This window comes from Manis javanica, chromosome 12 (genome assembly GCF_040802235.1).
Source record: "Manis javanica isolate MJ-LG chromosome 12, MJ_LKY, whole genome shotgun sequence".
In the NCBI taxonomy this organism is placed as follows: domain Eukaryota; kingdom Metazoa; phylum Chordata; class Mammalia; order Pholidota; family Manidae; genus Manis; species Manis javanica.
The window spans coordinates 19,912,252-19,926,992 of record NC_133167.1 but is presented as its reverse complement, the minus strand read 5'-3'; the positions used below and the strand labels follow the sequence as shown (position 1 = coordinate 19,926,992).

At 37.4% G+C, this 14,741-nt stretch overlaps 1 protein-coding gene across 12 annotated transcripts in view; it reads right to left on the bottom strand.

The window, feature by feature from the left end:
• FN1 (fibronectin 1) overlaps positions 1–14,741 on the bottom strand; it is a 61,339-nt gene that overhangs the window by 31,693 nt on the left and 14,905 nt on the right. For all 12 annotated transcript variants that reach the window (XM_073218136.1, XM_073218137.1, XM_017676156.3 and 9 more), the window contains exons 12-20: positions 14,087–14,230; positions 9,523–9,644; positions 7,506–7,686; positions 7,133–7,309; positions 6,193–6,321; positions 5,996–6,085; positions 5,025–5,219; positions 4,038–4,310; positions 2,485–2,751 (exon numbers count right to left, since the gene is read on the bottom strand). In XM_073218136.1, coding sequence (XP_073074237.1) covers positions 2,485–2,751; positions 4,038–4,310; positions 5,025–5,219; positions 5,996–6,085; positions 6,193–6,321; positions 7,133–7,309; positions 7,506–7,686; positions 9,523–9,644; positions 14,087–14,230 — 1,578 coding nt within the window. The remainder of the gene's footprint in view (positions 1–2,484; positions 2,752–4,037; positions 4,311–5,024; positions 5,220–5,995; positions 6,086–6,192; positions 6,322–7,132; positions 7,310–7,505; positions 7,687–9,522; positions 9,645–14,086; positions 14,231–14,741) is intronic.

The window sequence follows — 14,741 nt, the reverse complement described above, 5'->3', positions numbered from 1 at the left end:
TTCTCGGGGGAATTAGGATGGGTGACCCGTGATGCCTTCCCATAGCCTCTGAAATCATACACCCCTTGGCGGCTGCTGACTTTACCAAAACGCCATAGCCAGCCCTGTGTGACCATGTTAATGGCCACAAAAAACAACTCACAGAACAGTCAGCTTCTGTCACTGAACATCTGTGAAAACCACAACTTTTTCACAAATTACATTCTCCTCAACTGTCTTGGGCTTTAAGATTGGGTGTTTTCTATCGCTTGAGTCAGCCAGCTAGAATCTTCCCAAATTGAAGACAATGCTCTTTGCCTGGGAAGAACATTACAGGAAAATCTCCAAACCACAAACCCACAAACTGAAGTCCAACAAAGGACGTGACTATAAGTATGAGCTATGGGTTCTGGCAGGTCTTGTTAGGTGAAGAACAGCCTGGCTGTTGAAATAAAATTTGCTCTATGTATAAAGGAGTGAGCTGAATTTTCTCCAGAAACAGTTCCCCCTCCCCACATTTGCTCTTAAGAATTTAGCACAAATGATAAATCTAGAGAAGTTATTCCCAGAATTCAGCTTAGGAAGACAGTAAAGAGCTACAGGAACTTAAAGCAGTTTCAGAAATATGCAAGCCCTGCTATTTACAGCCTCAGAGAGTATGTGAAGCTCAAATGAAGTTGTTCAACTCCCTGCTTATGTAGGTTTACTTAAATATAAGCTGGATTGAGCTGTTTTTGTCCTTTCTTTCCTCAGTCCATCTATTCAACAAATATTTTTTACAAGTATATTATGTGCAAGCACCATGTTAACCTTTGTCAAATAAAATTAGTTTCAGCTATCAATATTTTAACTCAAATATAAATATATTTTATATAAATCAATTGTGTAGTGCATTAAAATTTCCAACATATCAAAGTCTCCAAAAGTCCTTAAAACAGTCTATATTAACCCACCCTGCCCCACTTAATTATTGTTAGTAACATTAAAATGCTTTTTCTCTTATAGGCACATTATAACAAGACATTCCCACATAATTAAATGTTTAACACTACCAACAAAAGAAACTAGATAAAATACATTTGATGTTAAGGAGTAAAAAAGAAAAACAGATAATATGTGGAATTATATGTGATCAGTAAAGAACTAAATCTACTGAATTCTTCATTCTAATGCAGTGCAAGTCATCTATAAGAAATAAATATTTATAAGAAATACAAAGAAATTTATTTCATGTTAATAGATTTTAGACTGTATTAGTAAAAGTTGACATAAAGAGCAAAATTAAAAAGCTAACTTACAAATAAAGAGCAAATTTTACTTGTGTGTAATTAGCAATTACTTAGGAAAGAGCCTTCACTAGCAAGACTTCAAACACTGAATTTAAGTGGGAATAAAATTTTGGTAAATTATTAATTCCTACAGGGAAAAGGTTATAGGGAATTCTCTTTGGGAAATAAGTTCCAAAGTTATTTACAAACTAAGCTTATATTCTTTTTGAATGCCTTTTTACATATATATTTTTAAAATAGTCAAAGAGTAAGATTTATTGAAAGCTTTTAGAAATTCGCAAACTCGTTCATGTTTGCAATATATGCTTGAAAAAGTGTTATGTTAGGTGCTTTTGTAATTCAAAATGTCAAGTTAAAATAAATAATGCTCAGCTAGAAATAAGGGGGATCTCATAATTCTTTGTAATGTAAATGTGAATGTATTTAATAGAAATCAGTTTATGAATACAGGTCTTTATGTAGATGCAGATATGTAAGAGATTTAAAGCCCCTTCCTATAAAATGTTGAGCAAAAGAACAGACATCACCAAAAATGATTGCCATATTTTTCCCTCTGTGACATTTCAAAAGTAATTTAAGAAAGGTTAAAAAAAAGAAAAAGCTCTTCTGTTCTGCAGAAGTACTTTAATCGGCTGTAGTCAACACTCACAAAGAAATCATTTCCTTAGCTCCTTGTTTTGCTGGTTTTTATTCAATTGGTAGAAGCTTTTATTCTATACTTTCTGACATCATTCAATACTCAAAGTATCAGAGTATAGGCATAAGTGCTAATTTTGTCTGGCCATAACTAGTATTTGGCGAATTCATTTAATATGATACATTCAATTTTCAAATAACTAGGTGCTTTGAACAGTGTCACTCAAGATGCTGGCCCCGGATGAAATAAGAAGCTTGGCAACATACATAAACAAGAAAACCTTGCTTCAAAAAATTAGCAACTGAACTAAATAAATAACACATTTCACAATTTACATTCTGGTACAAGCTTCTTATTGTCCACTAAGAGTTCGTGGACCAGCTGCTGGTCCACAGACTTGAGTAGCACTGCTTTAAATGATACTGTTTTTTTAACTAAAAAAAATTTTTAATTTAAAACCTTATACTAGGTTTTTTAAGTTAACTTTTTTTAAAAAAGAATGAAGAACAGAGAAGGTAAATACAGGTAAGAAACTATGACATCACTACAAAAAAAAAAAACATGCAAACTTCAGCTTACGAGTTGTAAAGACTCCAGTGGCTTTGGGGCTCTGCTGGTTGCCTTTTACAGCCACAAGGGTTGCAGTGTACTCAGATCCCGGCTGCAGATTCCTTAGCGGGTACTGTGAGGCAGAGGGCCCCACATTGTACTGCTTGGGCTGGCCTCCCCGGGTCAGGCCCACGGTCAGTCGGTACCCAGCTATCCGGGCCCGAGGTGGAGTCCAGGTCACTATGACAGTCGAGTCAGTTTCATTGATAAACCGGAGGTTAGTGGGAGCATCCAATTCTAGAACAGAAGATGAAACACATCAAGAAATATTTGCACCTTAGCATTTATACTGAAATTCTAAAGCTTGATAGAATTTTCTACTGTTTTCTCTTCGAGGTTAAAACTAAGCAAAAGCCAGAAACCTTGGAAATATTGAATCACAAGACATTGAGGGCTACATAGAACTTTGCCAAACTCGGCATCAGTCATGAGAAATTGCTGACCTTTTTTGTTTGATCCTATGGAAAGTTTCCCAGCATGACTTTCCCATCACCCTCTGAAATTATATTACCATTACAGAGATGGCATTGTGAGAAACAGAAAAAAAAACCAAACATTTGTGAATGCTACAATTTACTCGGAGTCAAACTGGTTAAGAAAGGAGGGGTAAGCCCACTAAAATGAAGATCAGAGGAAAGTTCCACAAGGAACGAGAACAATATTCTCCACATTAGTCCTTTGCTGGAGAAATAAAGGTTATTTCACATAATACAAGATATTCTCGGAACCTGAGAACCATGGCAGGAGACTGTGAGTTTGCACTATCTGGAAGAATCATGTAATTTAGGAGTTTTCTTCTTGAGTATGACAACTGGCAATTCCCCTGCAGTAATTTAAGACACTTTTCAGAGGGAGGAAATGTTGAAGAGACAGTCAAGTATGATGATTGAAAACATGGACTTTGGAGTCAAAAAGACACAGGTTTAGTGGGCCAGCTCCTTCATGTCCTAGCTTTGTGACCTTACAAGTGACAGAATTTCTTATGAGCTTTTTTCTTCATGTATCCAATAGGGATAATAGTAAGACCTTCCTCATTAGGTCAGAAAGAGGATTAAATAAGAGGATGATGCTCATTAAGAGCTGAACAGAAGACATGGTGCTTAATAAGCAGTAAATGTCTTAGCAATTACTATTTGTAAATAATCTACTCTAAAAGGGTTAAGAGCTTAGATTGGAAGTTTGATCTAGATATATTTAGGTACACAAAAATGAACTCAGATTTTTTATCTTGTCTCCATAAGCAAAGAAATCAGGTTCTCTTAAGTTTTCCACTCTTAGGGCCTTTCCACTGGTACACGTATTTGGGGAAAGGTTATCATTTAGCATCCATGGGGCTTGTCTAAGTTTTGTTTTCGAGTTTAATGTGTTTTGTGCCCACTATATACTATATACTCCCTTCTCCACTGAGTATTTTCCCGGTTCTAACTGCAAACCTAGGAGTAAGGGGTTTGCTGCACACTCGTCACAGGTTGCAGTGAGGGAGGAGAAGCTAGGAGTGGAGGTAAAGTCAGGAGCTGACGTACTGGTCGTCTGTTCTGCTGTCAGAGGCTTGCTCTCCCTCCCATGGTTCACAGCGAAGACTTTGAAGTGATAGGTGACCCCGGGGGACAGCCCGGTGACTTCAGCAAAGGTGTTCCTGCTGATGGGCAGCCTCTGCCCATGCTCCCCAGGCAGGTTGACAGGGATCACGTCCACACGGTAACCAGTCACTGCACTCTGAGGGGGTGTCCACATAATGGTGATCTTCACATCTGTCACTTCCACAAACTGCAGGTCCCGGGGAGGGGGAACTTTATCTAACAGACAAGAGCCAACTGGTCATTCAAAATTCCTGCTGGAGATTAATTATGGCTAAAAAGCTGGTTTACCAGATGTTTATAAGGCAATTCCTAGCACCTCTCATTCCAGAGCAATGCTAAGTTTTGTCTCTTAGCCAGAGAGTGTATTTCTTGCTTTTTTCATGGTTTAGTCATACTGCTTACATATGACATTTCAGCCTTTTATCTAAATATGTAGGTAAGCGATGAGTTTCTAACACATGAAGTATCCTATCAAGGGTTAAAATGAACATATGAGAAATAAAATTAAAAACCCTTATTGTGACAATACAAAAAAATGTGGTTTTCATTTTACTGAATCCTTTTATGACACTTAAAAGCAATGAATAAACTGACCCTTACGTTTCTAGGGAGAAGTATGAAGACTTTATGGAGTCAGTTTTTCATCAGGAAGGCCAAAAGCCGGCTTTGGTAAGTAATAGTATAGACATTTCAGCCAAATTTCATAAGTGTAGGGATAAACTAAACTGTAAGACTACTTGCATACAGAACTGTTAACATTGACAAAATAACTCTCCCGCAGAGACTTCTGATTCTGCTCTTCCTAGCAAGCTTTGGAATGAACACAGTCCGAGGATGGTTTTATTCCTCCAACAAAAGAGAGATGAAAGAAGTTACCTTATCAAGTCCTTCTTAGGTAATAAGATAGCACAGGAAGTGTCTTTAAGTTACCTGACCGTGGGACCCCAGTGGTTTCTTGTTGGATGAAAACAGGAGTGCTCTCTTGATTTTCTTCCACAGCATAGATGGTGATGTTATACTGAACACCAGGCTGCAGGTCACTTAGGGTGACAGAGTTGGCTGTTTCAGGAAGGTTGAGCTCTGTGCTACTGCCTTCTACTGATGGTGAATACACGATTCGGTATCCTGTGGATTCATGGGGGGTAAAGTTAGATGCACTGTTTTATGAAACAAATTAAAAAAAAAAATTCCACTTTCCTAATATCCCTTAGCATCTTGCTTGATTAGTTAAGAACTAGTGATTCCTTTTGGCTCTCTCAATGTTGCCACTTCTTATAGTGACTATTCAGCACAAAAATAAAATAAGAAACAGCTCTGCTTTCTAGTAATATCATCCCTGAACACCCAAGATCCTTAATAAATGTCTATTAGATAAGCCACGAGGTGAAAATATTCATGTGAAACCAATTTCTTCTCTCTGAGCTCGGGGCAATGGAAGCAGTTAATGAACTACCTTGAGCACAGAGTTGTTGAGCACTTGACTGTGTCTTTTAGGAACTTTAGAGACCATTGCGTCAGTTAATGAGCTAAGAAGGCCACTCACCTACCACTTTAAGGATACGTCTTACAGTAAAGTTTTCAGGAAAATTATCCCTTTTCTACCATTGGAATGCCTTTAATAAGTCAATGAGCCAGCTTTAGAGGTTTTGCATATGTGTTTGTGTCCGTGCATAAGGGGTCAGTAAAACAGATTTGAGGGGAAATGACCCATAAGAAGTAGGTATGTAAGATTTGAAAATAAGCACATTCTTAATTAGTGTCACATACACACATCTCTACTCCAGTCCAATCTAGTAATAATATAGGAGATTTAAGTGATATGCCTGTCCACAGATCAGAATCTACTCCCTCACTACCTATGCCACATGACCGTGCAGCCAGGAAGAGGCGGCCAAGCTGACCTGTGATGGGCGCCTGGGGCCTGCTCCAGCGAACAACAATCGAGGTGTCGTCAACTTGGTCCACGACAGGGTCAGGAGGAGCATCAGGTGCTAACAAAGAAAGAAAGGGAGAGACAGGGAAAACAATCAGGAAATACTGTTTTGGGCTTGTTTTACAGAAAAAAAGATTCTTTTTACACCACATAGTACACAGTTACCTGTTGTCTGTGAAGTAGACAGGATCAAACTCTGCTCTCCTTCTTCAGATATCTGATAGACATTTACAATGTATTTTCGGCCAGGAAGCAGGTCAGGAATGCTCACAGAAGTGGCTGTGCTTGGAAGATCTTTGAAATAAAAAGGAAAGGCACTAATCAGAGCATACGAATCCCTCAGTGACTCCACAACCTATAAGAAGGATATTTTAAAAACTATGTATATATGTGTGGGGAAGACAAGAGTAGAAGGAAACGGACTAATGGAAATCAATCATTCTCAGTGCACCGTGGTATGTTGGTTTTTTTTTTTGGTCCACTTTCAAATTTTTTTCTCTAAATATTTTTGCACCCTATCCTCAAATTTGTAAAAGTAGCCCTCTGAAGTTAAGAGAGAGGTCAGGGCAGTGGTTATGGACAAAGGATGATAGGGCATTGGGTAAGAGAGATGCTCTCTTTCTTAATTGGGGTGCTGATCCCCCAGGTATGTTCACTTTATAAAAATTCATCAAGCTCTATGCTTTTGATACATTATACTACAATAACGGTGTTTTTTTTCTTTGCAATAAAGTTTTTAAAAAGCCTAACAATGAGAAGGTGAAAAGCATGAATGAGGGTGGTATGTACCCCCCAAAGCTAACTTTCTGCTACAGTCTTCATCGTGGCAATTACTTGCCTAAAGAAGCCATTTAAGGCAATGTCTTCTTCGAGCCCAGGCAAATGAATAATGCAGCTCATATTAGGGACCAGGAAAATATAAGGGTGGCTCAGGAAACATCCAGTTCAGTCCTGGAAAGGGTCAGTCGTTTTCCTTCCTCATCCTGGAGGACAGTTTGTTCCGTCTAAGCTGTCAGCTAGGTCAGACCTCACAGACCACCGGCCTGGGTGCCCCCTCCCGAGCAGAGCTCACGAGCAGCCCCTCCTGACAACACATGTCGCTTACCGAGGTACTGGGGTTCGTCTCCTTCCTCACTCAGCTCGTACTCCACACGGAATCCCGACACAGTGTCTGAGGCCGAGACCCAGGAGACCACAAAGCTGCTGGCCGTGATCTCAGTCACAGACTCAGAAGTGGCCACGACCGGAGAAAAGGGTGTTGTCTCTCCCGTCACGGTGTTGCCTAAAGGGTCACGGTGGAGGGGGGGGGACAAGGAGCTTTCAGCCACTGAGAAAATGTAGTGCCATCGTCTGCAGAATACCATTTTCTAAAAGGGCGGGTCCACCCATGGAGGGAAATGGAGAAGGGAAGCACGTCCTAGGAGAGCCCGGCTCTCGTGAGCCACAGGCACCGACCCAATGGCGGCGGGTGTACGTACTGGTCACCGGTGCGCCGGTGCTGGTGGTGGTGAAGTCGAAGCGTGTCACCTCTTTGTGGCCATAGTGCTGGACACTGATGAGCTGCCCCTCGTAGATCACACCTGGCGTCAGGCCTTTGATGGTGTACGAGTTCAAGTGGCCAGGAATGGTGGCTTCCTTCCAACGGCCTGGAGTATTTTTCTGAGGGTTAAAAAAAAAAATCATCTAAGTATTCAGAGCGAGGAGCATTCAAAGATGATGTTGAGTCAGAAGAATGAGGGATATATGCAGCTCCATTCTGGAGGAAAATAATGGAAAGCTGGATTCAGAATAGGGACCGATCACAGAGTTTAATATTAACCATCATTATAATTATATCTAACACTTACTGATAGCTTACTATGTGCCATACTCTGGGCTGTTTTACTTGCATTCTCCCATTTAATTGTCATCCTCCCCCTTCTGCAAGTTAATGATATTATCACCCCATTGCAGGTGAAGAAACAATATGCGCCATGCCCAAGGCTGCAGCTGTAGGTATAGAAAACCTTCCTTTTTGCCAAATTAATTATTTAATATCAGCGAGATAAAATGATGAACCCAAGTTTTGTCTCCCAATTTTTAAATTTCTACAGTGAAAGAGAGAGATTCCTCTCTGAAGTGTGAAAAGACTCTTTCACTTGTGGGGTACGAATTTCTTGCCTTGCAGAAACACTCCTTTGAAGCACAATATTGCTCTGTGACTCAACTCCTGGGACCATCACATATAAGGCTGAACTCGTGTGGTTTCATGACTCACTCTTGGATATGAATTACCCCATCTGAAGTGGTTAGCCAACTTTGGGCAAGACTGAGGAAGAATGTGATTTCAGTTTATTTAATCTTTGCTTCCAGTTTACGTTTTCACATCCTGCCCAGCTTCATTAATATGTCATGGATCACAAAACTCACTGCAATAAAATGTGTGGAAAAGAAACGCCCTGATTTCAAATAAGAGGAGATCCTTTTAAGTGTAGATGTTCTAAACTAACATAAGTCAAACTACATTTTTAATGCCCACTGAGATTTTAGAATTATCCAATCAACGAGTTTCTTAATAATTCAACGACTCAAGTGTCCATTTTGTTTTTGGAATAAATGAAGTGATCCTAGTACTTTTTAAGTTCTAATTTTAACTCAAGTATACTGAAAAAAATCTTAAATCAGTCAGTACAATTAGCTCAGATTTAGTGATAAGCCTTCTAGTCACTGTGAAGTTTTTTGGTTAGCTATCAGAAGAATATTTTTGAAAATAAACTCTCAGGTAACACACATTAAGGAAAAACCTGAAATTTTTTAAATGTTAAAAATCTCAAAGAAATTTATCATTGCCACTCATTGAAGACTTTGCAATTCAATGTACATTTTATATCTCAAAATTATAAGCCATAAATTTTGGAGATACAGTGGGCAGATTTGAGAGTGTAAGAGAAACTGAAGCTCAATAGACCATATATTCTCTTCAGCATGATTTATTCAATCTCTAGATGTTTCTTATTAGAAAATCACAAGGTTCAGTCTTTACATAAACCAACTCTCATTCTTCATCTGCACTTCCCTTCATCATCTCTTTCCCTTCTATCTCAATAACTTCAGAGGATCAAAAGTAATGGTTTAAGAAATGACCACTTAAGAAATGAACCAGAAGATGAAAATTCTAACTTAGCTCTTTTGTTTTTCAAATCACTGAAATGATGCCAATAATTTTTTTTTTCCTTTGATGGATTTGCAAGGATGTATGAAAACTTTAGATTCTCTTCTTATATTAGGGAAGAAATTTTAAGCATTACTAATTCTAAGTCCTTCTGAAGAAGATTTTTCTGATATGAAAGCTAAGTTCTGTGTTAAATCAATTGGCCATATATTGTTAGGTCATTAAGCAAATATAAATATATGGATAGTTAATCACATCTAGAGGCTAAAAACCTGGAAACAGTATTTCAACATTTGTTAATTTCTGAAGGCTCAATGTGTAAGCCTTCCGGGTGGGGCACTCACAGGTTTCCATCGGAGAATGTACTTGGAAATGTGAGATGGTTCTGGTGCATTCCACTGGATGGGGTGAGAGTTGGGCTGGCTGGGGGTCTCAGTGATGATTACTTGGACAGGACCACTTGTGCCTGAAAATGAACATGTGAAATTCGGTTACCTTGGGTGTTCATTTACTTCAGCTTGAAGTTTAGTGCCCATGGAGGGCCCTCAATGAAGACAGCTCTGCTTATCAGTAAGTGTGAGTACAATACAGATTATCTGGGATTATTCTTTTCCATATTGACATTGGAAATCAATGTAACAAACCCTTTTTTAGCTGATAAATTACTGTCCTTCCCAAATAAAAATGGGTTTATCTTTGCAAGTAGAACTTGTTTAGAATGAATAAAATAAAAATTATTTAAATGTTTCTTAGCTTGCTTTCTTTTCCACTTTCAAAGTAAGAATTGGGAGGAAATTGTGAAACCGCCCTAACACAGATAATGTCAAATGGAATACAAACTACATTTACTTATATTAAGCTTTTTTGAAGAAAATTCAAGTTTGTGGAGACTTTCACCAAGAATGAAATCTACCGTCTACAACATTCCAAAGGCCGAATGACATGACTAAAACAAGCACATTTCTAAATGGGGTAGAATCTTAGACAAAGAAAGAGAGATAATAAAGGCTCTGTTTCATTTCTTATCAGTCTAGGCATGTTGTAGGTTGAAAAAAGTTTTATTTTTATTCAGTAAGTACACTTAAAAATCATACCATTGATTAGTCAAATCATTAAGAGATCAAACTTTTTTTTTCAAAAGCAGTTATAAACTGAAATGACATTTTGAAATATGTAGTGAATTCAGTATTTCTACAATCTTGATGTGTATGACTGCTTCCAATAAAATTTAAAGTATGATTTAGGTTTTTTTTTTAAGGAAAAGACAAAATAAAGGAAGATTTCTTAATAATATAGACTCCATTTAGGGTACTAATGGAATAGTTGGAAAATTTATGCTTGCAGAACACACTACCTTTTTCCTAAATACTGTCTATTTAATGATGTCAATCAATGTTCTACTTACTGGAAATAAAAATAAAGTTCCTTGTTACAACCTTTCTAAGAATTTCTAAATGCTACACTGTCAAAGAGAGCAAAATTTTGCATGTTTTAAGAAAGCCTTTAACCAGATTAACAGATTTAAGTTTTCTGAAAGCTCCTAGAAAAAAATATATATATCAATTTTCAAACTTAATTATCTTTGCTGTTAAATTCTCTATAAAAACAAAGTTTTCTTTAGCAGAAAAAATACATAACCAGTGTCTGTGTAAAACTCAAGTTCTAGAATAATATACTCACTTCCTACTGGGAATTAATAAAAGCTGATTGAAGATGAACAAGTACTCTTTGAATCAATCTTTATTTTACTTAATGCACATATTTCTAAGCCACATGAGCACCAAAATTCATGTATAAAATTCTCAGTTTTTTCATTCTATAGGGATGTATTTCACAGAACATGGCAACATGTTTGTTTTATAATCAATGGGCAGAAGCCAATTCCACATCCCTCTTTGAGTCCCACCTCTATCCATGAAAATCCTAACAAATATAAGTTTTTAAAGACAAATATTGAAGCAAAACTTGAGATATGACTACTTAAAGTATTTCCACATACATCAGTAAATATATGAATATCATGTCATTAAGTTTTTTATGGTAACTGATATAAGGTTGTTTAAATATAGAGCCTTTCAGGAAATCCTATCATAATTTCCTCATGTGTTTTATTTAGTTTGGCCATTAGAATTTTGAGGGTAAACAGGTTATGATGCCATAAAATGTACAACACCAAGAGTGATCCCTAACATAAACAGTGGGCTTTGGGTAAAAACAATGTGTCTATGCAGGTTTACTGATTGTAAGAAATGAACCACTGAGGGGAGGGGAGTGTTGAGAACGGGGAGAATGTGCACGTAGGAGGACAGGGATATATGGAAATCTCTGTACTTCCCTTTCAATTTTGCTGTGCCCCTAAAATTGCTCCAAAAATAGTCTACATTTTTAAAAAGTTTATGATGAATAAATGTCTATATAGATTAAGTTTTAGAAAGACAATACAAATAACCTTTACTGCCCACCTGTAAGCCTAATCATGCTCCTATACTGATGGAGGAGGATAATAAAGGAGAGGGGGAGGGGCAAGAAAAAGGCAGCTCAGTGCTTTTTACCCCAGTGATAGAACAAAATGAAAGATGTTTTCTTTCTATCTAAAACTTCAAATACTGGGTCAAAATTCTATGGGACTCAGAGAGGGATGTGGAATTGGCTTCTGCCCATTGATTATAAAACAAACATCTTGCCATGTTTTAAAATTAGGCTTGTGCTACAACCCACTTTTAAGGGGACTACTATGGGGATTTTGTGCCATTAGCATATTTTTATTCAAAAAGTAAATAAGTGTCCATTATTTGTACAGCCCTTTAAATTCTGATGATAAATCTACTCCATCTTATTCTACACAGATTTGAAGAAAGGAAATCTGAAAATTCTGAGATCATTTACATTATTTATATTTAAATTTTTAAACAATCCTTTTGAAACGGGTTAGTGGGTAAAACTTTTTAAATCAACCTGACTAGCCTATACCAACAATGACCATTGTAAAAGCCTCACTCCCTCTCTTACTCAATATAACCAGGCTAACAGTAAAATAGTTAAGTAAAGGTAAGATGTCTATACTTTTAAAAGCAGTTTAAAATGAACTATTTCCAGTAGCGGTGACCCTGGAGAAGTTAAACATTTATGAGTTTGCAACTCAGTCTTTTTTTCTCTAGTTTGCTGAGATCTGTGCTTTCATGGTTGTTTATTGACAAACCAAAAGCCTCTTATCTTCTGTTAATTTGAACAACTCTACCAAGTCCTCTGTAGGAGGAACAAACAGAACAAGGCTCAGAGACAATCTCTGGGTGATCTGTTGTGCCTTTATTCTTTCCACACTCCTGAAGCCCCACATGCTGCCCATGAACAATGAGCAAACCAGACATACAGATAAGTACCAGACTGAGAGCAGTGCCTGTCTCCTCTCCTGAGTCCCCTCTATGTTCAGAGACCTCTAGTGTTGCCCTTTATAAAGAGTAGAGACAGGTCAACATACAAAACTCCAACACAGAAGATTCCCTGACATCTAGATTTCATCCCTGGTATGTCCACCTGTGTGCTTCCATCAAGCAGCTATGTGAGCAAACTTATTATAAAAAGAAAGAGAAAAAAAGTTCTCTTTATGTCATTGAGGAGGAAATCATTTTCACCAAGTTGCCATACCAATAACAACCACAAGCACAGAAACTAGAAAGTATTCTTTTAAAAGTTTCCATCCTTTGGTTGCATCATTAGAGAAAAAAAAAAAAAGTTATATGCTTTCTGAACTTATGGTAATTCTGCAATCAGATTTCATTAGATCATTAAATTTAAAAAAATTATTCTAAATGATTCCTACACCTGACTTCATCACAAAATACAGTTGAAGAGCCAGGTCAGTTGGTGCTATGCATCTGTTAAAGCAGTCACCTTCTCTCCTGAGAGTGCCTGAGGCTTAGCGGGAGCAGAAGCTTTTCAAAGTTCATTGAAAGGGTGTATCTGGGTGGCTGGTATTTAGGATCACAGATTGTTAGATTGTTAGTGCTGCAGGGAACTTTAATCAGCTACAATCTCTCTGTTTTGCAGATGAGGAAATAAGTGAAACTTGGATTTAGCAGTTAACTTAAGCTTTGTGTCATAGGCAGATTCTGATGCCCTAAATATCTTTGTTTCTGAATGTAGGCCATGTTTTTAAGTTTCAAGTGAACAGAATAGTCTAGGAGGCTTTGCACCTTAGTAGTGGCTCAAATAACAGATGTCTAAAAATTAGAGTTTCATAATTTAACACATCCTATTCTAATTAATCACTCAGTGTAATTAAATTCATCTTTCTTTTTTTCTAAAATGAATTAACACCTATAGCTAGCTATTATGCCCATGACCTGGAAAAACTCAGCAATAAACATTTGAGAGTATTTGAACTGTGTGGGCGGAGAATTGACCGAATTACTCAACTCTTGACCCAGAATACTTTGTCCCAGACACTGATTGATCAAACAAATGAAAATTTTGACACAGAGAGGGCCTACATGAAATGGTGTACCAACACATACCCTATATTGCATTTCATGTAATTTCTCTATGCAACTTCTCTGTCAAGAACCATAATATAAAACACCAACCCTTTATTCCCAGCATAGTTCCTTTGTGGTTTCTATTTTCATTTACGGTGGAGATGAAATTAGCCAGAGAGCTTTAACCTACTGGAATGTTCTACAATGTTAAGAAACAAATTTACATACAAGCACATTTCATGGCCTTCCACACCTTTTACTTAACTGGGGAGAAAGGAAAACCATTCTAGCGAAAAATTAAATTGATTGTGAGACAGTAATAGTAGAAAAGGATGGGAAAGGAGGAGGTGCCACTCAAGCATTAGACACTGAGGCTGCCCTGTTTTTATAACCCAGCTGATAGTTCTCAACTTTCAGTACTAGAGCCACTTACCTGCATAGGTCTGTAAAGGTTGACAATGCCACTCCCCAATGCCACGGCCATAGCAGTAGCACTGATACCTGACACCATGCACATGCTTCTCCCATGAGTCTCCAATTTGATAAAATGTACGGGTTTCTGAATCCTGGCATTGGTCTAAAATACATACAAGTACAAAATAAGCAGCCTTGAAGACTTAAAGGTACCAATTTAATTTTAGTGTGCTAGAGCATACATTCTTAGTCTTAATAGAAACATGTGATTATCCTTAGAAATACATGCAGTTAGTATTTTTTATCTTTACCTTACAGGAGTTAGTGGTATAAAAGTACCCACTATGAGGAATATTTAGTTCTCTAAAAGGACAATATTTCTAAATAAAAATGTTAAGATTTAAATTCCAGGATCTATTGATATTCTGAATGTTAATTTGAGAAAAGCATATCAGTTATAATATTTTACCCATATTAATGCAACTGATAGACCATTTCAATAACAAAAACAAATATCACTCTATATACATCAAAATTTGGAGGACTTAATTTTACATGGAAATGAATGAACTAGGTTTTAATCATGAATACTCACTGAGCAGTTTCTAAGAAAACTTCTCAGGCTTCTCTCTCAGCTTTGGCAATCTCAGGTCAAACAAAGTTACCTGATCAGT